Source organism: Lates calcarifer, linkage group LG19 (genome assembly GCF_001640805.2).
Source record: "Lates calcarifer isolate ASB-BC8 linkage group LG19, TLL_Latcal_v3, whole genome shotgun sequence".
Taxonomy (NCBI): Eukaryota; Metazoa; Chordata; class Actinopteri; family Centropomidae; genus Lates; species Lates calcarifer.
In genome coordinates, this window is record NC_066851.1 from 9218006 (window position 1) to 9244625 (window position 26620).

At 41.8% G+C, this 26620-nt stretch overlaps 5 protein-coding genes and 1 long non-coding RNA gene across 7 annotated transcripts in view; 3 read left to right on the plus strand and 3 right to left on the minus strand.

Annotated features, from left to right (window-relative positions):
* The window catches only part of LOC108892469 (uncharacterized protein KIAA1522 homolog), a 28047-nt gene extending 17675 nt beyond the window's left edge, over nucleotides 1-10372 (minus strand). The window contains exons 1-2 of the mRNA XM_051078344.1: nucleotides 10093-10372; nucleotides 824-1142 (exon numbers count right to left, since the gene is read on the minus strand). Of these exons, the coding sequence (XP_050934301.1) occupies nucleotides 824-1118 (295 nt within the window). The 5' untranslated portion in view covers nucleotides 1119-1142; nucleotides 10093-10372. The remainder of the gene's footprint in view (nucleotides 1-823; nucleotides 1143-10092) is intronic.
* An 832-nt stretch (nucleotides 10373-11204) lies between these two features.
* LOC108892471 (syncoilin) lies at nucleotides 11205-14478 on the plus strand. 2 transcript variants are annotated; one of them, XM_018690033.2, is made up of 5 exons: nucleotides 11205-11741; nucleotides 11981-12488; nucleotides 13034-13444; nucleotides 13525-13649; nucleotides 13736-14478. In XM_018690033.2, exons 1-5 carry the CDS (start codon nucleotides 11533-11535, stop codon nucleotides 13779-13781), a joined length of 1299 nt encoding a protein of 432 aa, XP_018545549.1. In that variant the 5' UTR covers nucleotides 11205-11532; the 3' UTR covers nucleotides 13782-14478. The 2 variants fall into 2 exon arrangements, with proteins under 2 accessions (XP_018545549.1, XP_018545551.1); XM_018690035.2 differs by having other exon boundaries at nucleotides 11993-12488.
* On the minus strand, nucleotides 13958-18177 carry LOC108892472 (histone-binding protein RBBP4). Its single transcript, XM_018690037.2, has 11 exons — nucleotides 18029-18177; nucleotides 17404-17551; nucleotides 17162-17307; nucleotides 16671-16844; nucleotides 16452-16567; nucleotides 16207-16367; nucleotides 15962-16088; nucleotides 15768-15845; nucleotides 14938-15072; nucleotides 14737-14847; nucleotides 13958-14573 (listed from the first exon to the last, which is right to left on the minus strand). The coding sequence occupies exons 1-11, from the start codon at nucleotides 18042-18044 to the stop codon at nucleotides 14511-14513; spliced, it is 1275 nt and encodes a 424-aa protein (XP_018545553.1). The 5' UTR covers nucleotides 18045-18177; the 3' UTR covers nucleotides 13958-14510.
* A 33-nt stretch (nucleotides 18178-18210) lies between these two features.
* On the plus strand, nucleotides 18211-20716 carry zbtb8os (zinc finger and BTB domain containing 8 opposite strand). The gene is made up of 7 exons (XM_018690039.2): nucleotides 18211-18401; nucleotides 18650-18674; nucleotides 18775-18896; nucleotides 18995-19077; nucleotides 19598-19650; nucleotides 20036-20072; nucleotides 20190-20716. Exons 1-7 carry the CDS (start codon nucleotides 18320-18322, stop codon nucleotides 20274-20276), a joined length of 489 nt encoding a protein of 162 aa, XP_018545555.1. The 5' UTR covers nucleotides 18211-18319; the 3' UTR covers nucleotides 20277-20716.
* LOC108892475 (uncharacterized) lies at nucleotides 20459-22913 on the minus strand. Its single transcript, XR_001962471.2, has 3 exons — nucleotides 22778-22913; nucleotides 21771-22195; nucleotides 20459-21239 (listed from the first exon to the last, which is right to left on the minus strand). It is a non-coding gene; the product is annotated as an uncharacterized LOC108892475 (long non-coding RNA).
* On the plus strand, nucleotides 22036-26167 carry khdrbs1a (KH domain containing, RNA binding, signal transduction associated 1a). The gene is made up of 9 exons (XM_018690038.2): nucleotides 22036-22201; nucleotides 22784-22911; nucleotides 23484-23600; nucleotides 23706-23852; nucleotides 23999-24126; nucleotides 24378-24645; nucleotides 24799-24875; nucleotides 24961-25022; nucleotides 25165-26167. The coding sequence occupies exons 1-9, from the start codon at nucleotides 22036-22038 to the stop codon at nucleotides 25272-25274; spliced, it is 1203 nt and encodes a 400-aa protein (XP_018545554.1). The 3' UTR covers nucleotides 25275-26167.
* Nucleotides 26168-26620: the final 453 nt, after the last annotated feature.

Sequence of the window (26620 nt, forward strand, 5' to 3'; positions counted from 1 at the left end):
CATTAAAAACAGTAAATTTAAACTTCTGACAAGCTGAGACAAGCCAATTGTTTTGACTGAATATATAAATGTTTTGATCTTAATGTTCTCTCAGTCCTACATCATTAAGTTATTTTCGAGAAGTCAAACACAGACACCATGAAGAGATTAAAGTAAATTTGGTCAACCCAGTTTGAAAATGTAGCAATAGTGCTTGCAACTGCGTTGCCATGCGAGGACAACACGAATTTGGCAAAAATCAAAAGGCGTACACTATAATGGACAAGTCTTTGCAAGATGATTCTCATTCTGTGGTGAGATGGAAACCAGTTACCCTCTGGAAGGTATTAAATAAAACTCTGGGTTTTTCCTAGAAAATGTTGCAAGTTAGCCTGATCTGGAAGAATCTCAACTCATGATCAATTTAGTTAGTAGATTACAGCCCAAACAGTAGCCACATTCAATAAAAGTTTGACATTTGCCGTGTCAAAGAGTCCCTCTGCTCTTTTTCCATACAGGTCACAGTTTGATTTCATAAGAGTCTTATAATGTCAGGTGATTCTGGTGTGTTGGCACAACTAAATTCTCCATGGTGTGCTAAAGAAAAAGCTTTTTTATACAGTAAAATATTGGCAAAGTGTAGTTAATGGGCTAAAACACACAAACCTGTTGATACACTCCTTTGACATTAGTTCAAGCCCTATAGAGTAACTTTTTGGAAATATTCAGTTTACTTTCCAGGTCATTCTTTTAGTAGTGTGTACTGTCAACTAACAAAATGACAAGTCACTTATAAAATAATAAATGGGATGGAACAGCATTGCAGCATCCTCTGGACTCTTACCATGACTGTTTCCGTGTGGATGTGCCTGCCGTCCTGACCTCTGCCCTCCCTTGTGTCCACCTTGATGCCCAGCAGGGTGCCCATCCAACGCCAAGTCAAGCGCAGGACCTAGACCCAGATTCTGCTGATTACTGCCAAGATCCTTCCTCTTCTTGCCCTTCAGCCAGCCCAGGGCTCGGCCGAGGGAGTGACTGCGCTTCTTGGTACCCTTTTTGCTGTGCTTCTCGTAAGCAAAAACCTGAACCACGTCCTGGGGAAGCAGGTCCCCGAACCCCAAGGAGTCACGGTTTGACATGCCACCTCACGCTGGAGCAACGCCCTGGAAAAGGTACAGAGGACAGAGGTTAAGGCAGATATTACATTTTAGTCATCATCATCAAAGCACCACATGTGCTGGCACTCAAGGAGAGGTAAGAATTAAAGGACCATACCAGATTTTTCATTGATTTCTGACCTGTTCCTGCTCCCACTGGATTTTATTAATTCCAGGAGAGTATCAAAATCAACTTTCAGAGACTGCAGAATCCCTCTAACCCATCACAGTGAACTTAAAACTTATCTTTATTTTACGCTAAAGTTAGCACAAGTGTAAGCAGGAGCAGTTATGAAAACCAACCTTGCTGATATGTTCACGGAAATCATAACATCCGATATTTGATAGTTGGCTGCTGCAAAGAAACCTTTTTAAGTCAAAAAGCTGCCAAATTCTTACAACAATAGCTATATCTGATTACTGGCTGCCTTCTATGTTTGATTCCCATCAACAAAGGTCATTATTCTCATGCTTTACCGCAGAAGGTAGAGCAGATATTGGTTCCTCCTTGAATGCACCACAAAAGCAACAAGGTTCAAACAGGTTTCAAGTCTCAGCAAGGTGATTTTCATCTAAGAAAAAAAATGGATATAAAGGTTTAAAATCATACTACAGTGTACACTGTGCTTTTTGGGATGCTTAGCAGTAATGTAAAGTGTATAGAAGTAGCAGTATGATTTGTTAAAAGCTGATAAATCGGGTTGTCTTATTCTTTTGACCACCCCAATGGGTATGTGTGCGCACATATCTGCTTGTATTTGTGTTTGTGCATCTCTGTGGGCGCTGCTCATTCTACCCGCACGCTCAGCCTACACAGACCCCCTCCTGTCTCTAAAACCAAACTTCACAGTTCTGCAAAGAAAGAACTGGCACTGCTCCCTTCATTCCATAGCATGGAGTCATAATTCACAAAGCCGCACCCGTAGGCTCATGCACTTTTGCACACAGGCACAACAGCACACTAGGAAGAGCTGAAGAATAGAAAAATAAACAGTCGCCAATGTGCATCAAGGCATTTTTCACAAACAGTCTCCATACATATATCAGTGTAGTTTCTGTTTCAGGTTTCTTGTTATGTTTCATTGTCTTCCTTTAATTTTTTTTTTCCACTCTCAGTGCCAATGAGCTCATCCTGTTCTCTCAGCCTCCACCCTTCACCTGGCTAAACTCCCCTACTTTGAGGCAGATTTCCTAGCCTTGCTCCTGGGGCACCCGTAGCTTACTCTGAGCCTCTTCCAGCTGTGTACTTTATTAGATACTTATCTCCAAATCACAGGCTAAAAGTAGGAACAAGCTTTACACATGACAGGAGTCAGAGCTTGTAAATAAGCTGAGAAACACTGAGGGAAGGTGGGAGTGGAGTCAGAGCGAGAGAATTACGGATATCTGGGCAATTCTGCCGTCAAGAAAAGTTCACAAAAAGTTTTTGGCTGTTATATTGTCTTCACTGTCATGAGCGAAAGTGCAGACAAATTTTTAGCACAAGCAGTGTGTGAGTAACAAGGTCTCTGGGAATACTTTCCTGCCCCGTGATGAGACATGAAACTGAACCACAGAAACCTATGTCATGTTCTCTGAGGATTACAAATGTGACTTTTCCAAACTGCCTCTCACCATCAAAGCTCTGTGTAACGTAGAGGGGGAGTTGTGATGAGAAGTTAAGAGGACTATGGTTTGGATGTATCATGTGGAAAATCTTTCAAGCAGATGTGCACTTTTTAAAGCCAGATGCCTTACATACTATACATTGGTCATAAATTAAACTTTTATAAGTCAAACCTTCGACAATGTCAGGATCTCTCTCTTTATTACATATACCTGTACAATCCAATACAACAGCTCTGCTACAGCATCTATCTCTATTAAGCTCATTATGTCCAGTTTTGTCAGAAACTTCTATTGAGGTCATAGTTAAAGGTGGTGCTGTACTGGACTACATTATATTGAGAGGTGTTCCCATTTTTTTCTATTAGGAGCACCTCTAAATAACACAGTAACATCACTATGACTTCAGTGCTAAAACAAACTGAACATTACAGGCATCATAAAAGCAGACTCAACGGTTATACCTGATTCCCAGAGTCAGAGGAAGTTATTAGAATTTATTTTCTGGGCACCGTGAATATTTGCAGTGACAGTGCCATCTCTACAATGCTGCTAGTGTTGAGATAAATCTGGTACTGGTCTGTCCAGAAAGAGAGGTTTGTATCCAAACTCATGCCAGAAGTATGCAGCCCCATATGAGAGGCTTAAGTTCAGTGCTTAAAGTACTTGAATGCTTTTTTAAAACTGTATACATACTGTATGTGGGCGTTTCTGGAGGTACTTTGTTATCTTAATGCAGCCAAGCTGAGCTTGTTCTTCACTGCAGTACATCAGAAGTGGCACAGTGTGTATGGAGTAGACATACCATGAAGCGTGAGTTGTAGTGAAAGCCCAATAACAAGAAAGAGCATCTATCTTCCTCTGGAGAAACGTACCAGGCCTCTCCCTGCACTAAGCTCTGTGTTTCTCCTGCTCCAAATTACAGTCATTTGGCCATGACTAAGATCCATGCATCTGTATTGGCTACAGTCGCCAGTAATCAGACGCCCCTCTCGGGGGAAAAGAGGGGCCGGTTTATTCACTTATAGCCCACGGGCTGGCGGGCGTGCAGCAGCTCCTCGTATTATTTCCATCACAGAGGGGCTAGAGTAATGCTAAGAACTGTGGGATGCACCGAAGGACCACCCAGTGGACAGTCGTCTGTGCAGTCTGATCACAAGGAGTTGAGTCATGCCTCTGTTGCTGCGGTTACACAAAACAACCTGCAATTTTCAGTTGTCAGTTAATGAGGTGACATATGCAGCGGAGTGTCCTTTAAAATCCTCAGCGCTATACGTATGTTTGTCTGTTTGATGAGATCTTATTTTTACGATTTGTCCAAAGAAAAGAAAGTTACAACCCTCTCTCTTGTAAATAAGCTTTAAACTCACAATTTCCTTTCAAACCTAGTGCACTGACATGTTAACCACAGAGTTGCTTCATTGTCCCAGACATTACTTAACCCCTAACCACACCTCTCAACTCCTAAAAGTTGATAAACAAACTACAGATGGAAAAGAAGAATTTCTTCTAATTGGATCTTTTGTGAGACAAAAACCTGACTAAAAGCTTCCACCAGCATTTCCTGCATCATCCACCACCACCACGCCACATCAGGGTGTATCATATTATCAGAAAGATCAAGATCAAGTCATGTGCCCTAAGCTGCTTTACAAACAGAAAAAAAAAGTTTGTATGCTCTCTCGCTCTCTCTCACACACTATAAGCTGCTGTGGTTTTTGAAGCCCAGCCCAGCCCCAGTCCTGCCGGAGCAGGCATGTGTTCCAACATGCTGTTTACTTATCCTTTACAAAAGACGTCAGGCCATCACTTTGGACTGGAGCTACTGCTCAGACACAGCAAACCTCAACACAGTGTGTCAATACCTGCACCAGTGACTGATTATCTGACATTGATGACAGTGTGTACACATCAGCATAAAGTAAACCAGGGGCTGATAATGGTTTACACACTGTCATGAAATAGACTTGGCGTTTCTGAGAACAACATTTTTTGATTATGTACCACTTACAGCTACAATATATGTCATCAAGCTTCAGGATATAAATTCCAGTGTAAATCTGGGTCTCCTCTCCACTTTACACAGGCAGGTCAACAGAGTTAAAGCAACGCAAAGTACTGACACCTGTCTTGCCTAAAGCAAAGTACAGTAAGTTATTGTAGCATAGCAAGGTCCTAAATCCAGGATGATGTGCCACAGATCTCCATCTTACACTGGGCTCTACTGTACCTTTTCTTGACAAACTGGTGTGTAAAAGACCGAGGGAAAGCCAGTTGCTGTTATATTTGAAAACTACTTTAAATCCTGGTGACTCAAATGTACACACCCTGAACAGATCTGTGTAAAAGCGGAACTGCAAATAATTCACAGTATTTGTTTTAAACAGGATGCCTTTAAGGTGGGATTTACAGTACAGAAAAATCCCATGAACTAAATTCACCCTTAAAAGTTCCCCATGTTTGTGAGTGTTCTCTGACACCAAGTTAATTATTTTGCGTGACAAATTGCAGCCATGTGGTAAAGAAGTTAGTTTGAACATTCAATAGAAAATAGGTTAAAAAACTAAAAGATCTCAAAAGGAAAACTCCAGCTGAAGAGTTTAGTAGCCATCCATCCATGACAAAACCTACAGTGACCTCACACAATACCCGTTTCAGTCTCAAGTGTAATCACACTCTTATCGACTCTGGCAAATATGAACAATGTGAATTTTGCAGGCAGTAAGGAACATGGTGGTGGGTGTGGTGGGGGGGTCTCCAGGAACTGTAGCTTTGACGGCAGAGTGAGTCACACAGGGAAGCTGACGGGGCAGACTCAGTTGCTTCATGGAGGGAGTGGTGGTGATACAGGCAGCCACCTTTGTTTGAATTAGGACTGGCTCAGTTTTACCAGAGGGCCATTCATATCTGTGCCTGAGCTGCTGGATTTCACATGGTATGACTTAGCTCACTGTCAGAGCTGAGATTAAGGTCGGGCTGAATGTGGTTAGTCTTCCACAAGAAGGAAATAACAGATTAGCAAGGTTAATAATCTCTGTATTTTGGGGGGGGGGGGGGGTTAAAAAAAGGGATGTTTTGGATCTGATCCAGACTTCCTGCTGGGATCACCACATTAGGCTTTACAGTAACAGCCAGTTTTGGACAATAACAGTTTTTAAGGCTACACTTAAAGTGACTCTATAACTAAATGGCAAGTGTTTAGCAGTATGAAAACTGGTGTTACAGTGTAGGCACCTGCAGGCATCAATCAGGGCGTTGGCTGTCTTCTCTGGCCAATACCAAACAAAGGAGAGAACTGCTACTCAACAGCAGACTTTAACAGCCTTGTCTGGGCTGGAACTCTGCACACTCATATGCAAACACTCACTGTACAAGAAATGTACTGAGATGGATGATGAAGCTTCTTTCAGATAAACTGGAAATACTCAATTCCACGAGTGGATGAGGTGTGAAACCAGGCACAGTCGGTGCAATGAGGTTCTTCTTTTTCGGAGAGCTCTGTGGGAGTCATGAAGCATCGATGAAAGATCTCCCATCTAAAAGGAAGTGGTCTCCTCCTCTGCAGTCGATTTATTTTTACATTGACAGAGAGGATTACAAGAGACATAAATAATGGCACCAAATAGCTCATGAAAATTACATCTCAAGAGTAGGAGTCCAGGATAGCCACAAGTTTCCTACAATTTGGTTTCATACCAACATATCAGCATAAACACACAGTGGTGAAGGACTTGGACTGAAAGACAAACCTTACTGACATTATGTGGTCCCTTTGTTTGGTGCAGAAAGGATAAAGTTTCAGAAAAAGACCATGTAGGTAATGACAGTGATAAAAATAAACACACAACAAGGCTGTAAGACAATAACGGCACAAATAAACCAAAATGCTGTGTAACTGAACACACTGAGGTTACAGACACCAAGTGTGTGTGTGTGTGTGTGTGCACGAGGTGCTACCATGCAGAGATCTGTGGACAGGGTAATGCAAGTTGGCGTGCTGCAAGGCCACTGTAGCCATGCAGCAGCTTGTCTGGTAAGAGCAGAAACTACATTCCTGAGAGATTGATAATTACCGACGGAGGAACTCTTCTCTCCAAATCTGCTTTCACCCCACTCACACACATACACCTCCTCCTCCTCCTCCTCCTCCTCTGCCCGTCATCCCCTCCTCTTGTTCTCCCTTTCACCCCCTCCCTCTCTGCCCCCAATCACTGCCACACATCCCTCATACAGTGGCCTAGGAGACCGAGCCATGAAAGAAGAAAGGATAATGGCTGGCGCATGAGAGTCATTTTGAGATAACATTATTATATGTGGTTGTGTGCACAGGCTGAGATTATTGGTCAGTGAATATGCTTTTCAGAGTGGAGTCACAAATATTTTACCTCTATGGAAACAGGGCACATTTTTTATTTAAAGAGTGTGTGGAAAAATATGCATATGAAAAAGCTTGTATTTGCACATACAGATGACAGATTTTTCAATAATATGCAATTCTCCAGAGTATAGAAACACATTTTGGTGTTTGGATTATGCAGTTTTGTGACCTCTTTGGGAACTTTTCCAATATAAACACCAACCCTGTCAGGTCCAGTTGTCCTTATGGGGACAAAAATCTGGCCCTAATAAGGAAAAACAGCATTTCTGAGGTCCTGGTTAAGGTTGGGGGTAAGGTGTGAATTGAGGTTAGGTTAAGGTTAGGCATGAACTAGCTATAGTAAATGTTAGGGTTATGAGCAGAATGAATGAACGTCAATGCAATGTCCTAACAAGTTCAGCAGTGGAAGCTTTTAGTTGTGATGAGGTTGGGGTAACAGGCCTGAGAATGCATTATATTGATGAGTGTTCTCACAACTAACGTAAGAGTATGAGCGTGAGTGTGTTACAAGCCTCAGTTCCAACTTGTTTTTATGTAGGGTTGCAACCGGTCTGCTTGCTGTTTACTTTCAAGTAAGACCAAAAAAAAAAAAAAAAAACCCTAGGAAACTCAAAATAGTTCTGATTAAATTTCTGTCAAACAACTCAATTAATGGACAGCTCTAACATTTTGAGTGGCTTATACACTGTAGCGGTCAACAATGCCAAATAACTTAACTAATACCTGATATAATTGTTTTAGAACGTTTTGATCTAATTGATGATTCACAAGATCTTTCAGATTCAGTATCTTAAACTACATTGTGAAGTAAATTACTGTTAAGTGTGGTCAGCTCCTATAATGTTAATGTTTCAGTTTATACAGTCTTAGTTTCCATTGTTCACCTTTTTTGTTTCTTTCCAAAAAGAGGATTTAGGTTTAGATTTTAGGTTTTAATGTTTATCTGTCAGTATTCAGACATTGCAGCCAGCAGAGACAGTGGCAGACCTCTGTAAAGTGTCTTGTTTGCTTTACTTCCAAGGGTTGCCAGGGGTCTAAGTCTGGACTGCAGCCTCTGTGGAGCTTAAGACCCTTGAACTGAAAGGTCGGACGGGGGCAAGAAAGAAAACTGTTGTGCAGTAGCAGAGACCATCTCGCAGTGAAGTCAAACACAGCTGGACACTTGGGTTTAAAAATACATCCTGGCATTTCAGTGTCTCTGCTCTGGACCAGTCAAAACAAAAAGTCTGTAGCTGCTTCGAATTGCTTTCAGTCTGGAGCTCACTCGGTCTGACAGTTGCCTGAATGGACAGCAGTCAGAGAAAATTGCAGTGTTGGAATAAAAAGTCCCTCAGTTTAGAGCAGAACTTCTATGAACTCTTGGAAGGACAGACATGGGCATGCTTTTAGTTTTTCATGCCCTACTTCCCACTGATACGGCCACTGATTCAATTTTTCTCAAGTGTTGATGAGGACCCACTGATGAGTTACTCATCAGCTAATCCCTTTGATTAACAACACACTCATCAGCCAGGAGTTTTCCTCTCGCTGTAGGCCTGCATGACACACAGGCTCATCAGTCACTCAGTGTTCACACACACACACACACACACACACACACACACACACACACACGTAATCATGTGTCCTTATCCATTACAACACTTATTGTTCCTCTTGTTGCCCTTTCTTGACCAACTGCTTTCCCCTTTCCCCCACTGAGCTGGCTGACAAGTCACAAATGCAAAAGCAAAAGCAAACACACTCTGCAGCACAAAGTTGAACTTACCTGGCGCTGAACCATGCTCCGAAAACAGAACACAGAACTTCCAATCTTTCTTCCCAGCGAATTCCTTACCCTGTCCTATCCTTCATCCATCTCTCACTAAACCTCTGTGTTATCATCCCCTCTCTTCCCTGATGTCTACCTCGATATACCTCTGAATCTCAGCTATCTACAAGACTCTACCAGTCTCAGCTGCATCTCTAGTGCTTACATAACACACCTGTAATCTCCATGGGTACAAGCCCTGGCATGGCAGACTGGCTGAGGAAGGAGCACCAGTATGTGACACACCCTTTCTAAACAAATGGCTCTGTCTCAGCCTCACCTACTAGAGGGTACGAGAGGTAAATGTGAAGCCATGAAGCTGTAGAAAAAAAACAAACAAACAGAAAAGAACAACTGCCATCAACTGCTATTGATCGCTGCAGAGTTTTCAGAAAAGTTTGGATTTGGAGCTCGCCTATAGTCCAAAGTCCAGGAGAGGCATCAGACAAACAGAGAGGCGGGGGAGACCCCTGAGAAGTCCTGGGGTGGTCATGTGTTATCGGCATCAGGTTAATCAACAAGCAGAGGGTCTATTATGAACCGCACACGGACTGTCATTGACTGGCACAGATTAAACCAAGTGTCAGTGCACCATGCTGTCAAGCAGTCATTTGCTGCTGGGTCACTGACAGGAAATAACACAATAGTCCTCATTGTCATACGCTCCATAGCTGAGAGAAGCTCTACTGGTCTTAAATTACTTAGGATCCCTCAAGGCCAAGCTAAGTAAATGTCCCACAACCTAGTTTTCATGCATGCCTATACTCAACCTCCTGCCAACCATTCTCACCAAACTTTATTTAATCGCACTACTTTAGTTTAGAGCACTAGTTTTGACATGTATTTCCTTTATTTTGAGAGTGATTCTATGTATTTTTCTACATCAGATCATCTTTAGTAGACTAATCAGACAACATGACGCAACAGTTTCACATTAAAAATGTATTTTTTGCATCTTTAAAGCTGATTCTGCCGACCTGGTGTTATTTTCATAGAATGTATACTTTTTGCAAAAGAACCAAACTATATTTCCCACTATTTAAGATGCCAAAAACGTTATTTAAAAGGTTTTATCCGGACAAAATCCATAAAGAAGACTTAACTGCACTTATCTGTTAAAATGTGTACAACGGCAAACAAAAAACAATTGCTCTTGATCATACCTTGTGAAACTTTAATGATTCAGTTGAGTTGATTCACCCTCTCTCCATTTGAAGCGTCTCCTTCTTCTCCTAACTCCAAAATTTCACCGTCCGAAGGAAAACTTCAGGTGAAGCATTTCCGTGAAAAACACTTCAGGAAGCAACTTGAATCTGGATTCGTCCCTACCCGCCGGAGCAGCTTGAAGTTTTGTTTGGATGCCAACTAAACTAAACTCTCCCCGTCGGCAGCTCTGTCTGTCCGTCCGTGTCTCTGTCTGCGGACGCTCCTCTGTGAACAAACGTGAGGGGAAGTGGTGGGAAGTTGCGCTGCCCGACGACCTGCGGGTCCCACCTGGAGGGAGGCTGGGCGCGCTCAGGTGAGAGTGATAGGCTGCTGTCAATGTCGTGAGGACATCTAGTGGCGGGACAGAGGAACAGCAAGTCACGACCGAGCGAGAGAGGAAGAGCAGGAATTTTCTTTTCCCACGCTGAGTTTGCATTTCCAGCAAGTCAATATTTTTATTCAGAGAAAATATCCCCAAAGGAAACGATCCTCTGCTTTCAGTCTGTTTGTTATTGATATGCACTTTTGTTTCTATTCACAACACGAGTGATAGTGAATGACAATAATACCGTGAATTGAATTGATTTACATTACAGTACTAAATGTTGCAACACACAACTGTCAGTGAACATTATGTATATATGTCAGTGCCCTGTGAAAACCATGTGTCTCCATAATATCAACTTTTTATGACTTAATAAAAACAGCCCTGCTTTCAGTTTTGTGACAAAACAACTGATTAATTAGTTTAAAGAAGTATTACTGTAGATATTCCCCAACTCATACAGAAGCACTTCAAAATCACAAATGTGGAGATAGCTGGTTTTCACAGGGCAGTGGAGCACTTTGAAATTTAGCAGAATGGGTGACAAGGGCACAGTGTTGCCATGGACACAGGAGATGCACACTATTTATAACTGGCATGTTTACATACTCTTTTAATTCCTTCTTAACGTGGGATATAAAATACACAATAGGCCTTTAAAGATGTATCTCTTAAATTGTCTCAGTCATCAAATTCCTCTTTGCATATCTTGGTGTCAGCTGGTGTATGTTTGTTTACTGGGAGGTTGACGAGCAGCATGCAAAACATCATAAACAAACACTGTATATGAACCATGCAAACTTTATGGGCAGAAGAGCTCAGTACTGGCGGAAACTATCTGCATGGGACTGATCATGTTTCCACCTGTACTCTGCCTGTACAGGGCTCTAGCAGGCAGAATGTTTCTCAGGTAGAAAGTAGAGGAAAGTTATCGTTGAGATAGTTTTCAACCATGATGTCATGTCACTACCTCCTTGGATGCTCATAAAAACAGGCTGTAAAGCTGTGTAAATATAGCTCTCGGTGACACCTAGGGCTGGGCCAGACATGTGTTAGCTGATGCATCCAGAGCATGTGGGCTAGCCAGCCCTCAGCACTGACACAGTTTGTGATCCCTTGTGGGGGAGACTTAGATAGAGTTTCCCCTGTGCCTCCGGTGATATTAATAAACACAAAGTGTGCCTATGTTTTCCTGGAGACAGACACACTGTCCTTAAAGCTAAAAGCGAACTCTGTCCATAGCTGTCTGCACATCTATCTGGACCATCGCCTCCGAGCAAAGTGAGTAGAAATATAAGTTAATATGAATAGTTATTGATCAGAATAAGATATAGTATTTAACAATGACCTCAGGGTTTAAGGTCTTCACTGGCTTGCCCATTTTAGAACGGTTAACTTGATTACATTTACATTGAATTTATCTTATGCAAATTAACCTGAAATAAATGACCACACAAGAGGGAATTAGACACTACAATCTCATCATTTTTGTTGTTGGTCACTTGATTAATTCCTTCTAGATTACTTCCTAGTGCCCACATGGACAATCAAGGATCAACAGAGGATGGAAAAGACATGGCATCTACTGAGGACTCGCCCATGGAACTTAGATTTGTTGGAGAGATCACAGAAAACAGCCACAGCGACTCTGAAACAGAGACAATCATTCCCCAAGATGAGCAGACACAACACCCCACAGTGCAAACCGACCAGGCGGTCATGGACAACTTGGGGCTTCTCTTCGAACGCTGCATCCAGCAAGTGTCCCGTCTGGAGGAGCAGAGGGACGAGCTGATACAGGAGCTCCTCCGCCTGCAGGAGCCCATGCTGCGAGTTGTGGAGCACCTGAGGGGGAAGGTGGCGGCGATGCAGAGGCTGCTCACTCTGGCTCAGCTGGATTACATGGCTGTTTATGGGGAAGTGCAGCAGGTGAAGAGGAAACTGTTTGCCACAGCCAAAGACTGCATCCAGAGCCAGGTGACGCTGGCTGCACACGAGTACGAGGTGGCTCAGTCTGCAGTTACACAGGTAGGAACCGCTGGACTCATGGAGGACTGATTCACTGTGGTGATTCACTGTGATGGGTCATTGTGAAGTGTTCTGCTGAAATCTGAAATCATGTTTTTGAGAGTGATACATTATGCTGGGAACCCCACATAACAATACACATGTTAAAGCAATGTTGTCTCTATTGCAGGACTATTAAAATTAAATCAATCAATCAATTATACACTTCATATTATAGTGTGTGTGTGTGTGTGTGTGTATATATATATATATATGTGTGTGTGTGTGTGTGTATGTATGTATACACATACATATATATGTGTGTGTGTATATATTTTATATATAAATATATATATATAATATATAAATATATATAAAATGTATGATGATGTTTGAAAAGCTTTGTTCTGTTTTATTGTTTTCTGTTCTTTTCTACTGTACTGTTTTGTTAGGGATAGCTGCCTTTTCCTGTTTATTTAATTACAAAAAGATCCCACATAAATTTCACTGAAATTATGATGAACAACTATCTTCTATGTGTGTATGATGTCTGTTTTTGTCCAAAGGAGGAGCTCAAGGCCCACATCCAAACTCTGACTCAGGAGCTATCCCAGCTCCAGGAGGCCCAGAAAAACCAGCTGAACTCTCTGAGGGACCAGGCCTCTAAGCCCTGCAGGCCCAGGGCCATGAGCGACGTCAGCCAGTGCCGGCAGGCGTCCGTCAGACTGCAGCGGCGGCTCAGCGGCAGTGTGAAGGCACTGGAGGGCTGGTATGAGCCTCGGCTCATGGCTCTGCTGAGGAGGAGGCAGATCGGGGAGGACGCTTTGAGAAAGAGCAGGGAGCAGGCGATGGACCTGAAGGCCAGATTGGGGCCCCTGAGAGAGGACATACAGAGAATGGAGGTGCAGAGGTCCTGTCTGGAGCAGAGGATCTCTCTGATGGAGAGGGAGAGGGAGGAGAGCATCACACGACACAAGGTATGGTGACTTGAATCTAGTAGGGCATGACAAATGTAAGAATGTGTGGTAAAACTAGATGTTTCTCCACCTCACTACAGGAGACTGTGGAGAAATTAAAAGAGACTCTGAGAGAAGTAGAAGTGGAGTTTGAGGTTCAAAGAAAATCCAAGGAAGATTTGGAGCAGCTTAAAGATGGCCTTTTAACAGAGCTGACATTTCTGAGGTAGGTTTATTCTGATCGTTATAATTTAGTAGAAATCTTGAGCATCAGGATAAAAAACAGTGACTAACAAATGCCTTGTTTTGTAGAGGAGGTGATGAAGCCAGTGAAACCACTGCACAGGAAGAGCCCTGATTTTCTATTTCCAGTGAATATTCTCAACCAGGATATCTACACCAGACCAAACAATGGCACTGCATTTACATTTGTTGTCAAACAACTTAAAAGTGATATATATGTAGCATTATTCAAACTTTGCTTCTACTGTCTCTTAACATCTGACACGTGTACCTAGAAACAAAGCAAAAAGATTTAATGTAAATATTTTTATTATGAATATACTTAAGTACACAAGAGATCAGATGCAGCACAGAAAAAAACAAACAAAAAAAAAACGTAGAGGAAAAAAAACACATACAAGTGACAACACACAATCTTGGAAAATTCATACTACAAATATCAAGCAAATAAAAGGAAAACCTACAGTATGTACAATTTTATTAAAAATGGATCTCTGTAGAAATGTTTTCAGCACAACTAATCAAGATGAAAGAAATAAAACCATCAAAATGCAAACCTGAACAATGATGTGCTCATCTGATGGTTTCATCACAAGCCAGAGTGGAGAACTGGGAGTTTGAAAAACTAAAAGATCTAAAAATCTGACTGATACAGACTGGATTTTAAATACTTCACAACATGATGACGACGCAGCATTTTTTCTTTAATTTTCTACAAAACCACTGCTGCCCAAAATGTGTTTTTTATTTTATTTAAAAAAGACATTACTGCTTATGCACCCAACACTGGAAAAGTGATCCATTTTTAACAAGCAGGTCAAATGAAGAGACTTGGAGACTGGACTCATGCCTGGACCTCTGAATCTGCAGCACCTTCTGGGTCCTCGTCGTTGTAGATGTTTTCAGCCTGTTGAAGAAACAGTTTAGAAAGATTTACTGTAACTGGTAGTTATAGTGAATGCACTTTAATATAAAAATTCTCTTCATATTATGTCTTATGTTCACTGTTCTTATGCCTCCACATAATAAAATGAAGTTCTGACAACCCTCCCATGTAACAAAGCTCTTACCATCTGCCACACTTGCATGATGTTGTCCTCTGATACAGAACAGATGACCCACGGCTCGTTGGGGTTCCAAGAGAAGTCTGAGATCTTAGCTGTGTGTCCTCCATGGATGAACTTAAGTCAAAGAGAGCAGGAATGATTACTCGAGCATTTGAAATTACATTTTAAAAATACACAAGTATAACCATAAACCATAAAACTGACCAGCAGCTCTGGAGGGCCATCCTCAGCATCCTCAGGAGACTGCTCCTCTCCGATCTTACTGAGGTCCCACACATTGAGCCTTCTATCTGTGCCGCTGGAGGCCAGGATGGTTTCGTTATGAGGAGACCACTGAACCTGTTTTAAAGTGATCGGCCAGATGTTACATTTCTACCACAAAGTACTTCACAAACATAAAACTGAAAACAAGTAGCCACATCAATAAGACTTAATGTTTTCAGCAACAGCGGACTGACTGTTACCTTTTGGTTGTTCTCTATTTGCTGCAGCCCCTTGGTTGGCGGGCTACACTCACTTAAGCCTAACTTCAGCCTGCGCTGTAATTCATCTTAAAAATTGACTCTCCTTTGTGATTGGATTGTCATTGTCCACTCTGATTTAGGTGTAAAGAGTGTCACACACACACACACACACACACACACACACACACACACACACACAAAGTGGAAGCTTTGCGCATTGAGTTTTACATGCTGTTTTCTGCTTTGTTCACAAAAGCCATTTTTTATTCAGTGTCTGTGTAACCTCACCACGGATACCATTTATTCAAAGATTTTCATCACAGTCTCTCTTTTTTCACAAACACAAATCTTTTCTACACATGTGCAGACATGAATTTGTCATGCAGAATTATTTTACACGTTTACAAAAGTTGATTTATAACTACAAACTTTTCGAATTATTCATGAACATCACTTTAAAACAAAAAAATCAGTTTTGATTGTCCTAATTTGAGCCCATACAGATCAGCCAAATAACTGCTACAAACTTTATGTGAAATGAATACAACTAATCAGAGTTTCACTTCTTACCTGGAAGATCTCGTCTTTGTGAGACTCAAACGAGTGCAGCTTCAGCTTCAGGTTCCTCAGATCCCAAAGAGCCACAGTCTAAAAATAAAAGTAGTCCACTTTCACTGAATCACCTCATTATACAGAGAGAATAAGAATAGAATAGAATCATTGTACAGCTTGCTTTGGGACAGCTGTTCAGAGAGTGGACCCACCTTATCTGCAGAGCCAGTGGCCAGGATGAACTCACTGTAGGGATTGAAGGACAGGCAGTTGACCTCAGCAGTGTGGGCGTCCACTGCATGGCTGGGCTTGGAGGTGTTGTTGGACCGTGTATCCCAGCTGCGCCACAACAGACAGAAGCACTATTGTTACAGAGCTGAAACTCAACAGCAACTTTTTTGCTCATAAGTCACCACAGAAGTCAGTGAATTACGTTGTTGAGATAAGAGCTACTCACATCATGAGTTTCTGGTCGTCGGCCACAGATCCAAAGAGAGACTCGTGTAGCAAATGCCAGGAGACATCCTCCACCACAGCAGTGTGGCCTGTGAAGATGGTCTTGGCATCCACAATCTTCCCCTCCTTGGGCACTGTGCTGATGTCCCACAGGCAGATGGTCTGTAACAGAGAGCAGAGATGGGTAAGAAAATGTACCTCCCTTAAACAGTAAAAGAACAGAGTAGAAGAGAATGACTGCTTTACATGGTCATCAGAAGCACTGAGGAGACAGCCACTGAGGTTTGGGTTCCAGGACAGGCCGTAGCCCTCCTTCTGGTGGCCTCTCAGGCGCAGATCTGGGGTGCACTCACCTGAAGGGTCTTAAATAACAAGAGAATCAATGTAACTAAAATTGTGCAGAAACATCGCTTACTGTAGACTTTTGAAAACTCTTCAGAAAATGCATTTTGGCTGTCATCTTACCAGGTTTGGAGGGGTGCTTTGTGTAATCAAAGACCAGCACATCACTAGTGGGGGTCTTGGTGGCAATGATGCAAGGATTCTGAGGCATGTAGCGGGCTCTGTTCACCTCTCCCTCATGGTTGATCTTGATCTCAATCTCTATCTTACCACTTACAGATCCAAAACCACCAAACTCTGAAATAAATAACAATATATACATAACATGGTTGTTGCAAATGTCCATGAGTGAAAAAACTATTCTGTTCTACTAAACATGTTAAATGAGATACTGCGTGTAAGTGTGGTGAACTGCATTTTATGAACTAAAATATTATCAAAAACAAAAATACATACCTATATTTTCTGAAGCATTAAAGATTTCAGCAAAATTTTACTTTATTAATTCACTGAGAAAAACTGTGAGCCACAACATCGCAATCCAAGAACTTTATGACAGCTTGATTACACTGAAAGACAGTAATGTTTATATTAAAATATCTCATATTTCTCACCTCCTTTCTCACTGTCGTAGTGTGAGGCATCAAACTGGGCATCGTCGTTTGGGAGCTGAACACTGGCAATCACAAGGTGATTCTGCTCATCAGAGGTGTGCGTTCCCAGAACCAGTCTGTGCACACTGTAGTCCTTACCCTCTGGCCTGTGAAGAGGAACATGACAACACATATGTCACCCAGGCCTTTCTCTGGTCATGTTTTGATGCGTGTCAGTGTCTAACAGGCAGTACAGTACTTACCTGGTGACATCTGGCAGCCACTGGGCAGTGAGACTAGGCCACTCCAGGGCGTGAGTCATAACCAGGTCATAGAGAAAAGGGGTGTTCTTCTTCCATATCTTGTACTCCTCATTGATCACCCTTTCCTCCACCGCATCGTCAAATGCAGCTGCAAAGTAGAATTGACCGGCAATATAAAGCTGTCAAAAGTGAGTCACTGTGCGTGTAATTTTCTTGGACTGAACAGAGGATAGTAGGGTGCAATCAAAGTTAGGGCAAGTCTTCTCCCTATTAAATTAACATTAGCTAGCACTCACGTTTATTTTGCAATTAAGTTCATGTTAGCACGCATAGCTAAAGTTAGCTGCATAAATACGAAATCTTAATTAGCCCGTGGAGTGAATCCTAAGCAACACCTCAGACCATGTAGAGGACCAAGACGCGAGTTAACCCGCACTCGTAAATTAAAAACCCAATGTAGCCAGCCGGCTAGTCGCTAACGTTGGCTAACAGCTAGCTGGATGGTTTCTAACAATGAAAGGAGATGCTGGCCGGCGCGCCAACCACGAGCGGTCCATCCGGACTCGTACTTTTATCACTCTTTACAGTACACACACACATTCAGTTGTCTAATTAATACCCTTACCGTCTTTATCAGCCATTGTGTCGTAGTTAAACAGCTAATACTGGCAAAGAGCGGTATTTTTTGAGGGGAGAGCGCTCTGAAGACAGCACGGAGGATTGCAATGGCGCCAACTCCATAGAACGCGACCAGCCAATCAGCGTACACCAAATCCGTCAGGAAGTAGTCACCGCAAACACATTACAATATCCGGAACCACCTCCTGATTTCCATGTTGTAACCCGGTTGTAACTACGACATGGTGAAGACTAGACTTGTCAAGCTTTTTAGACGTTAAACAAACTTACAGCTGCAATGGACGACCGTCATCTAGACCTGACAGAGGCACAGAAGGCTGTCAAGTCCAAATACCCGCCAATCAACAAGAAATATGAATGTAAGTCTGAAATTATGGTGATTGATTTAGCTAGCTCAGCTCTACCATTACTTTACTTGTGAAAACAGTGAGAGAGAGTCTTCTAAGCGTTCAAGTTATAGCTTGGCTTATGCTTAATCAAATGAAACTGTTTATTTAAATTAAGTGACATACTCCATACACAGTATAATAGTTTCTACTCAGTTGCTCCAATAGCAAGAAATCAACTTGCTTCGTGTGATCATGTTACCATGTGTGTGGTTTTACAGATTTGGATCATACAGCAGATGTCCAGTGAGTGTGATTTGATTTCCTTGTAAAGTGCTCATCAGATCCCATATTTCTCTGTTGGTCTCAGTGGACATCGTCATCATAACATGTTTTATCCTCCCAGAATTCACTCCTGGGGAGATTCCCTGGAAGAAGCCTTCGAGCAGTGTGCCATGGGCATGTTCGGCTACATGACGGACACAGAGACAGTGGAACCAACTGATACAGTTGAAGTGGAATCAGAGGGTGAGAGTCACTGTCTTTTCAACACAAGCCTCAGTCACAATGATTCTATCAGCTGTACTGTCATTAAACTCTGTGAATATGATTGTCTTTCTCAAAAGGTGAAGACATGGAGTCTCTTCTCTTCCATTTCCTAGATGACTGGTTATACAAGTTTTGTGCAGATCTCTTCTTTGTTCCCAGGGTGAGTATTGACATATTGCCGCAAAAAGAAATAAGACTGTTATTTGGAGCTCAGGTCTTTTCTGTGTGGAGACTGTATGTTCTCCCTGCCTCCATATGGGTGTCCCACAGTACCAAGACACAGTATCAAATGGATTAGAGCCCTTTTACACACAGCTGGTGAGAGACCGTCTTCATGTGCTTTACTCTACTGGCAACCTGTCTTACGGTTTCCCTGACCTATGCTTACTGTGTGATGGGATAGACTCCAGACATGTGTAAAATACCTCTATCCATGCATTATCTATATGGCTTATCCTTAAGGAGTGTGGCCTGGAGCCAATCCCAGCTGACATGAGGCAGGGAACACACTGGACAGATTGTAAAATACATCCCAAATATCCAATTATTTTACACTGTAGAGCATAATTTTATTAAAACATAATTAGTTGTTGTTAATGCAGAGACTATGCAAACAACTTTGTTATTTATGTCTTAATTATGTAGTAATCATTTGTTTCCTCATGTTATTCTCCTGACAGGAGGTCAAAGTGCTGCACATAGACAGAATGCGCTTCAGGATCCGCTCCATTGGGTAAGTCTGGATGCCTGTTTGAAAACTTGCATATTAGAGTTGTGAATGTCTACAGTTTCTACAGTTGCCGTTCAATCTGAAATGGCCCACACTGGTAGCAGTGTTTTTTAAGTGTTAAGGCCATTATCATTCAATGTTTACACTATTTTGTTTATCATCTGTAATTTAGCTCTTTATGGATAACCTGTAGAGGTTTTAACTGTGACTATTGAAACCATACTCTACATCCAAAATGTCTTAGATCATCATGATCACTGAACTGTAAATGGTTTGAGTTTTGGATGAATACCCAAGAGAAGCCCCAACAGTTACACGGTCCATCTACTTTTACTTCTCTCCCTGTAGCTGCTCTCTCATAACCTGCTTTTCCCTCTGTTTATTATAGGTGGGGTGAAGAATTCTCTCTGGAGAAGCATCCTCAGGTAAGTCAATGAAGGAAGTGAACTGTTATTTAACAGGAGAATTGTGTGAAATTAATGATGAAAGGTACATAATTGCAGTGCTTTTATAGGTGTTTATGTCCTGTGTTGTCACAACAGGGAACAGAGGTGAAAGCCATCACATACTCTGCAATGCAGATCCACGATAAAGAAAAACCAGAGATATTTGCCATTGTTGATATCTGATGACACCTTCAGAGGCAGATCAGACTCCTGGTTCAATGGAACTGGAATATCTACATGGCCAATCTAAGTGGCCTTTTTATCTAAGGCACTGATTCTTGATTTGTAAAATCAGGTTTTCTACTCTTAGGGTGAAGTGTTTACTAACTAGCTCTCTGACAGATTACTGATTAATTATCTGACACTGATATCATCATCATAATATTCATTATTTCAGAGGCCATATAATTTCAATATTCATGTATAAGTGAGGAATAATAGAATGAAAATAGAACTCTTTGCTTAAAAGCCATTACACTTTTGATTTAGAAGTGTAGTGGCTTTTGTCCACCCAGTTTTACTTGAAACACTTCTGCAAGTTCTTATTTTTATTTATGATGAATTTGAAATTGTGTTGATGCCTTATTAATCATTGTAAATAAATCAACTTTATTATAAATGTATTTTTATTGTGGGATTTATTTAAATTGGAACTGGTGCTTTAAATTAAAAATCTCACTTTTAAATATATTGTGGATATGCAGTCATTCTGGGGGACAGAGCAGTAAACAGATGCTATAATACTGTTACTGCTATGCTATGAATTATGTAGCAAATAAACAAATGATGTCCACATGTCACATACTTGTAAGTTCCAACACAACATTACAAACCTTCATGCATTCTTTCTTTTTTTTTTTTTAAACCTGCACACATGTACATAAACCTATATATAATGTGAATATGCTCTGCTCTTTTGTTCATAATTCTGTGTTAGATATGAGTTGTTCAGTCTCAGTTGGACTTTGGCTTTGTTGGTGCCTTTATGATATAATTTGAGTATATTGCTAGTATCCTGTGCAAAACTTAGAGTTGGAGTGCTGTGTTCTCCCATCAAACCACATCCAACAAACCCAGCTGGAGTTTTCACTTCAAAGGATGCCAGGGCAGAACAGTGGGACCTGACAAGCATGATCACAGCAAATCCTGTGTAGTGAGACATCAAATGTAAGATGAGCATATTTTAGAAAACACTTTTGTCAGCTAGATAAAAGAGAATGTTTATGTCTGTGATTGTGATTTCACTGAACAAACCCAGGCAGTTTCTCACTGTTGCTCTGAATAAGCAAAACAGGAATTAATTTAAAGCAAGGAGCATGACTCCAGCTGCATAATCTGTGCTGTGAAAGTTGGAATATAGCTTCTCTTTCAAGGTTCATTTGTCAGTATTAGATTTAATATGGTCTGGCAAAAGCTGAGCCACTAACAGGAAGAAGGGAGGTGGAACATTCATCACAAGTATTCTACATTACAGGGGGAAACACTTAGCTGTCTGTTTCACTGTCTGACTGCCTTGAGTAGTATTATTAGTTCGTGTAGTAAGTAAGTAATATGATTATAAAACGGGATTGAACCATTGGAACTTACTATAAAAATATATCTATCTTGCCAAAGTGGCCCTAACTCTAACCCGAACAGAGCAAAGAGGCAACTTGCTCATTAGGTTTTTGTGTGTACCTTGTTGCTCCCATGTAGTGACGTCACGGTCTCCTCCAGCGTTTCTTCCTCCCATCACACTCAAATGCAGCTGCGCCATCTCTCCTTTGTCCATTGACGAGAGCAAAACGACCTGGCACTGAGAGACACCAGGAGGCTGGGCGACGTGACTGTTTATTACGCCGCTAAAGGAAATAGCCGTTTTGGCCGCAGTTTCGTTTAAGGCGAAGCTAAGCTAACGAACCTAGCAAGGATTCGTTCGTTGATCTGGCCGTGCCAGCCCATTATGAGCCAGGCGAATGCTAATGAGAGCAAATCTGAGTCCGCCATAGAGTCAAGCCCAGCACAGAAGAAAATCAAAATGGAAGACACAAAGTACCTCCCGGAGCTCCTGGCTGAGAAAGACAGCTTGGATTCATCGTTCACGCACGCCATGAAACTCATCTCTGCAGGTATCGTGATTATTTGCTAGCTCATCAAGGCTAACGCAGACTAGCTAGCGGCAGCTCGTCGTGTGGCCTGGCTTTTTTATGTTGGCCGGGACACAGTGGCCTGAACAATGGCGCATTAAACACGTGGATGATAGCGATGTGGGTCAACCCCTCTGGTTAACTCGCGGCTTTCAGCCTGTTCGATGACATTTATTCATATTTCTATGTGTGCAAGAGTTAGTGCCGTTAATTATACTTAACGTTAATAAAAAAGTTCATTCAATTCGCTTCAGTGATCCTGACTCAGTATTACAAAGCACGTCGTTTGTTTCAGCCCGTGTAATACACAAATGCAGTTAAGAGTGAGTTACCCAGGGTTCAAAGAACACTAAAAACGGGATGACTGATCCAAGGGCTTGATATTCAGTCAGAAGGCATAGAATATAATGGCTGTCTTGTTTTGACTGGTTTACGGGCTGCTACAAGATCATCTGAGATGCGGCTCATTTATGGCTAACACTGCGAATACACTTCTGTGTTTACAGCTACATGATCACTGCATCTTTTAATGGCACATGCTTATAACATTCTTCTTACCTGCAGAGATTGAGAGGATCCAGAAAGGTGAAACAAAGAAAGAGCCAGAAAAGGAAACATATCTGGACCTGTTCGCTACCAAGAATCTCAAACTCAAAGAGCGAGTCCTCATTCCCACCAAGCAGTACCCTAGGGTAAGAATTTACCCTCTTTTTGGTCTTATAGGGCATGACTGTTGTTTTCATGTCTGTAGTCCTGGGGCGGCTTGGTCACTGGCAGATACAGTCAACTGGAAAAGCTGTGTCTAGTGATGGACTCAATGGGACTTACATAAAATGACATTTTCAGCATTGTGGGTCTCTCACTTTAGAGGTCAAAATGTAAGACTTGGGGCTAGGCAATTGCCCTCTATCAGCACTGGGTCTTGAAGTGTAAACACAACTTCCACAAGCACATGGGACACAACAAAAGTGTCTAAGTTGAGGGGCCCTCTCTTCCACTAGCTTTGCTGTCCCAGAATTTGTCCGGTCATGTGACCAGTGCCCTACTAAGTTTCATTTCTGCATGAATAATTTTGCAGTAGTCTAAAAATGCAGTTGAAGTGATGGAGGGTTTTGTACGCTGAATGTTGCTGCTATAACCTGATTTCTTGTCAGAACAAACTGTACTAAAGCCTGCTGTCATATTTAGCTCTAGTCTCCTCTCTGCAATGGTAACAAAATGGACTAATGTAATGCTGCCATTTTTACTATAATTTTACCTACAGGTTAACTTTGTCGGTAAGCTTTTGGGACCCCAGGGTAGCACAATCAAAAGGCTCCAGGAGGATACTGGTGCAAAGATTTCAGTTCTTGGCAAAGGTTCCATGAGGGACAAGAATAAGGTACACATTTTCCTCACTACACTGTTCAAAGGGTGTTGCCCTGTGTTATTGCTGCGACTGATGTTTTGTATGTTAATTATTATTTGCCTTCGGATTATTTGTCAGGAGGAAGAGCTGAGGAAGGGTGGTGAGGCTAAATATGCTCACTTGGCCATGGAGTTGCATGTGTTCATTGAGGTGACTGCACCCATCCCAGAAGCCTATCTGCGAATGGCACATGCCATGGAGGAGGTCAAGAAGTTCCTCATCCCAGTATGTGTCCAGGAGAAACACTTACATCCCACATACAGAAATATTTTAACCTCCCTGAGCTTAAAGTTGGCTTTCTGTGTGTCCAGCCAATTTCTTCTCTGGCTTCCCCGTGCACAAATGAACATATTTTTTTATCTTGTTTGTAGGAACCTGGTGAGCATGACCCATACATGGATCCTCACTTCTTGAATGGATCCCAGGATGGTTCAGGCAGGGGGCGAGGTGGCCACTTAGGAAGGGGCAGAGGTGGACCACCTGGTGCTGGAGGACCAAGGTAGGTTCCTGATATATAATTAAAATAATGCTAATTTATGTTGCAGAGCATTGTAGCATCATTTGGCAACACACTGAACTGGCCTGTTTAAATATGTGAGAGTGCATATGTACCCTCTCACCACTTCATGCTGAAACATGTAGCATCACTGACATTTTTTTTTTTTTGGACATAATTGCATTGTATTATTAGTCTGTTCTGCTAGTCACCTCTCTTCGATCACATTTTACAACCTGGCTAATTTTCCACAGGGGGCGAGGAATGCCACGTGGGGGCCCTCGAGGGGCAATGCGTGGTGGAGCTCCACGGGGAGGACTAGGACGGGGAAACGCTCCCAGAGGTGCGCCATCTGGTAGGGGTGGTCCACCCTCTGCTCCTAATAGAGGAGGCTCAGCTCCCCGCTCTAGACCACCTGCAGCTGGGGCACCAAGAATGCTTCCCTCTGCAGCCATGTCCCACCAGCAACACCAAGTTCCTCCTTCAGCATCACAGCCCAAAGCTGATGCCTATGAGGACTATGTAAGTTTCTTGAATCCTCTGTTCTGTCATTTCACATGAATTGTCTCTTGATAAATAGTAATGATGTTATGCTGGGTGCAGTGTGGGTTCTGTTCATCAAAATGTTTGGGACTCTTTTAGCATTGCCTAACTTTTAGTTTGTTTTCCTTCTAGCCTCCATATGAAGAATCCTATGCAGAACCTGCCTATGAAGGATATGATAGTTATTATAGTCAGCAGTCTGCACCTGCGTAAGTCAAAGTTAATTTTAGGTGGCTTCATCTGCCCATTTTGTTGAGGGCTGTTGTACTAACACTTATTTGCATCTGTCCTCAGGGATACTGAATATTACGATTACGGACACGGGGAAGCCCAGGATTCATCATATGAGCCTTATGGTACGAGAATTTGATCTCCCATTTTTTTTTGTGTCTAACCAGTGAAACGCACTCACCAAGAACCATTGTCAAGCAATGATTGGACCTGCTGTTTACCACACTCACACATGATTTTTTTTTTCTTGTTCTTCTGTCCTCACAGCTCAAGATGACTGGGACAACTCATGGTCCAACTCCGGGGCCGGAGGCAAAGCCCCCCCATCCAGGCAGTCGAAGGGAACGTATAGAGAGCACCCATATGGAAGATACTGAACGGCTACTGGTAGAGAGTTGCTATGGCGACTGTCTCCGATTGTAACTCGCTTAACTTTTCAAAAGTAATTTCCCTCTCGTTTGTTCCCTTTTTTATGCTTTATTTTATTTTTATTTTAAAAAAACTAAATAGACATTTTGTTGGATGTATCCGAGCGCCAGAGGAGAAACTTGAACGCAAGTTTTTTTTCATTGTTTATCTGTTTCCATTTAATGTTTCAGTTGTGTAGTTGGCAGTTAAGGTCCTAGTGACATAAACCTTAACAAAGGAACAAGAGTGACTTTTTAGTGATATTTGATGGCTATCATTTCAGTTTCAGTGATTGTGGCGATAAACTCTTCTCACGTAGGCTGCATTTTTAAAAGTCCTTCATGACTGGACAAAAAAAGATTCGTAATGCCTCAATGTAACGTCACCATAACTAGATTTAGTTGCAAACTCAAATACGTCCCTGAGCCGTTTTGATTAAAAACAAAAGTCTTATCCTACATTTGTTTATACTATGATACAAATCTCGTATTGTGTGAAGTTGTAGAATTTCCTAAAATTATTACACTATTGAAATCCATTTGACAAAGAAAAATGCCTCTATTTTTGCCACTCCTCACAATTGGCACAGTATGTCGTGACTTTACTTGCAAAATCATCGCAGATGTTAGACTAATTCTTGTAAAGCTTGAATGATTAATAATCCTTACTATGTGTAAGGAAACGCTGCAGCCGACTCAATATTTTGTACATAACCTTAGGACAACTGTGTATGCTTTAAGCCGTGCCGTCTCCAAAATGCATAATGCTTGTGTACCTTTGGCTAAATAGGATCCTAAATATATCCCAAAATGTTTTTCTGCAGTGCGTGTTTCAATAAAGTTTCTAGTTTCTTTTTAATCAATCTAAACATGGTATTTTGCCTTTGTTGTACCAAAGGAATGCCTTCGGTTTGTGAAAGTGGTCCTCAGTGGTTTATCAACAACGCTGAATAAGTTGTATGTATACACGTCAGTCGGATTTAAAAAAAACAAAAAAACAACAACAACAAAAAAGCAGTGTTTTGCCAATGAGCTTATCCTCTTCGTCTGTTTTTCAAAATCTATCTAAATGACATTTGTTATGTCAAGAAAAATAAAGCTCATCATTCCTTGAGGTAATGTGCTGCCAAATACATGTTTGACTTGAGAATGATATAGTGCTTGAACATGTATTGTCATTAACCTTTAGTGTTAGTGTATCTCTTCAAGCTCTCAAGAGAGCACTGTATCTTCAGCCACTTGAAATAACAGAATTTCAACAGTATTTCAAATCAAGCTTGCAGGGATCTTACTTGACTTTGATGCAAAGTCATGCT

Coding starts and splice junctions, on each gene's coding strand:
- zbtb8os (XM_018690039.2), top strand. CDS start 18,320: ATGGACGACCGTCATCTAGACCTGACAGAGGCACAGAAGGCTGTCAAG. Junction 18,897..18,994: donor AGTTGAAGTGGAATCAGAGG/GTGAGAGTCACT, acceptor CTTTCTCAAAAG/GTGAAGACATGGAGTCTCTT. Junction 20,073..20,189: donor CTCTGGAGAAGCATCCTCAG/GTAAGTCAATGA, acceptor TTGTCACAACAG/GGAACAGAGGTGAAAGCCAT.
- LOC108892472 (XM_018690037.2), bottom strand. Junction 15,846..15,961: donor CCACTGGCTCTGCAGATAAG/GTGGGTCCACTC, acceptor TTTTATTTTTAG/ACTGTGGCTCTTTGGGATCT. Junction 14,848..14,937: donor ATGGCCCTCCAGAGCTGCTG/GTCAGTTTTATG, acceptor CTTTGACTTAAG/TTCATCCATGGAGGACACAC.
- khdrbs1a (XM_018690038.2), top strand. CDS start 22,036: ATGAGCCAGGCGAATGCTAATGAGAGCAAATCTGAGTCCGCCATAGAG. Junction 22,202..22,783: donor CATGAAACTCATCTCTGCAG/GTATCGTGATTA, acceptor TCTTACCTGCAG/AGATTGAGAGGATCCAGAAA. Junction 22,912..23,483: donor CCACCAAGCAGTACCCTAGG/GTAAGAATTTAC, acceptor TTTTACCTACAG/GTTAACTTTGTCGGTAAGCT.
- LOC108892471 (XM_018690033.2), top strand. CDS start 11,533: ATGTGGGCTAGCCAGCCCTCAGCACTGACACAGTTTGTGATCCCTTGT. Junction 12,489..13,033: donor CTCAGTCTGCAGTTACACAG/GTAGGAACCGCT, acceptor TTTTGTCCAAAG/GAGGAGCTCAAGGCCCACAT. Junction 13,445..13,524: donor AGAGCATCACACGACACAAG/GTATGGTGACTT, acceptor ACCTCACTACAG/GAGACTGTGGAGAAATTAAA.